The sequence below is a fragment of the Corticium candelabrum genome, chromosome 12, assembly GCF_963422355.1.
Source record: "Corticium candelabrum chromosome 12, ooCorCand1.1, whole genome shotgun sequence".
NCBI classification, from domain to species: domain Eukaryota; kingdom Metazoa; phylum Porifera; class Homoscleromorpha; order Homosclerophorida; family Plakinidae; genus Corticium; species Corticium candelabrum.
Window position 1 is genome coordinate 665,723 of NC_085096.1, and position 2,027 is coordinate 667,749.

The 2,027-nt window shown below is 46.5% G+C and overlaps 1 protein-coding gene across 1 annotated transcript; it reads right to left on the reverse strand.

The window, feature by feature from the left end:
• Positions 1–488: 488 nt before the first annotated feature.
• Positions 489–1,757, reverse strand: LOC134188261 (uncharacterized; the record flags this gene model as incomplete). The annotated part of the gene is made up of 2 exons (XM_062656457.1): positions 489–886; positions 1,586–1,757. Coding segments are annotated over 2 exons (570 nt in total), but the record flags the coding sequence as incomplete, so codon positions are not given.
• Between the last annotated feature and the right edge of the window lie 270 nt (positions 1,758–2,027).

Sequence of the window (2,027 nt, forward strand, 5' to 3'; positions counted from 1 at the left end):
TGTGTGTGTGTGTGTGTGTGTGTGTGTGTGTGTGTGTGTGTGTGTGTGTGTAGTCAGTCACCTATATTACTTCTTAATATTGCTGTACATACACCACCACGCGAATCAATGAATTTAAAATCTATTGTATTTGCAATGTTTGCAAAGCAAAGCGCACGCTAGAGATACAGACAATATCAGCTAGACACTTTTGCAGACACACACAGCAAGCAACAATTTTCTATACATGTAACAACATTTACTACATGTACAATGTCTTGTTTATATCAGTCAAATCGTTTCAAGCCAATCTGCACTTTTCTTGCACTCTTATTCGGCTGCAATGGAAAGCCAAAACCCATCGTTATTAATGCCACTTTCCATCTGTGTAATCTGTGTGTGTGTGTGTGTGTTTGTGGTGTGGTGTGGTGTGGTGTGGTGTGGTGTGGTGTGTGTGTGTGTGTGTGTGTGTGTGTGTGTGTGTGTGTGTGTGTGTGTGTGTGTGTGTGTCACTTCTCACCAACTGCTGTCTTAAAACTGGCGTCGTTCTTGAAGAGTGTCGACCCATCATTATTGGCAATTTGGAAGCGAGAATAAGCATGACGGATAAAACAATTCAGATAGTCAACGCTCTCATAGGCATCATACCCACTGTAGAAATGATTTTTGCGCTCATAAAACGTGGCGGCCTTCTTGAAGGCGCTCGTTCCATCATTAGTGCGTTCGTATAACAAGAAACTCTCATGACGGATGTATCTATTGCTGTCAGTGACCGACTGGAAAGACACAGATCCGGGTTGGCCGTCGAGACCGGGGACTATGCGCCAGTAGATGCGGATGATGTAGATGGAAGTGCCGGTTCTGTACCAACCGTGAGCAGGGTAGTTCTTTGATCTCACACTGACAGCTGAACACAACACGAGCAGTCGATCAGGCAAACGTATATGTTGACACATTAATGTTACTAAAACTAGTAAATTTATTTATTTGTAATTAAGCAGTTTTGATGCATCTAATGCAATCAAACACTCATGTGCGCCAGACAGACAGACAAACAGACAGACAAACAGACAGACAAACCGGCAGACAGACAGACAGACAGACAGACAGACAGACAGACAGACAGGCAGGCAGACAGACAAGCAGACTGACAAGCAGACAGGCAGACAGACAGGCAGACAGACAGATCGACAGACAGACAGATAGACAGACAAACAGACAGACAGACAGACAGACAGACAGACAGACAGACAGACAGACAGACAGACAGACAGACAGACAGACAGACAGACAGACAGACAGGCAAACAGGCAGACAGAAAGACAGACAGACACACAAACAGAAAGACACACAAACAGACACACAAACTTATTAATCAGTCTGAATCTACCACTGATTCTACCGTATCAGTCAATTAGAAACTGGGCGTGTCCATACAAATAGGCGTGCCTATAACAGTGGGCGTGCCCGTATCATCGTGAAGTCTAGCCCCCATTTCTAAGTCACGCTACGCCCCTGACATGATGCATGTCTCCAACTGCCTAGACTGCAACAGATGTCGGTGTTTCATGTGTATTCTCTCTCTAAAGGTTTAGCTACAACTTACGTCCAATGCTTGAGCTCGGGTTCGTCGACGCAACCGTGAAACTGGCGTCGTTCTTGAACAACGTGCTCGGAGGCGAGCTCGCTTGCGACTTCCTCACGCGCGAATAACTATGGCGCAGAAAGTGGTTCGCATAGTTGACGCTCTCGTACGCCGTGTATCCAGTGTAGTAGTGGCTGCTGCGAGCGTAGAAAGTCGCGTCCTTTTTGAATAGGCTCGAACCGCTGTCGGTGTGCTCGTAGGCCAATCCGTAGGAGTGACGGATGTACTTGTCGGGGTCTGCGACGGACTGAAACGAAACGGATCCGGTTTGTCCGTCTAGACCCGGGACAATGCAGTTCCAGTAGATGGGAACGAGATAGATGCCGTTGTTGGATTTTCTAGCGAAGCCTCGGTCGGGAAAATTTTTGGATTGAAACGATACAACTGCAGACAAAGAGAAAAC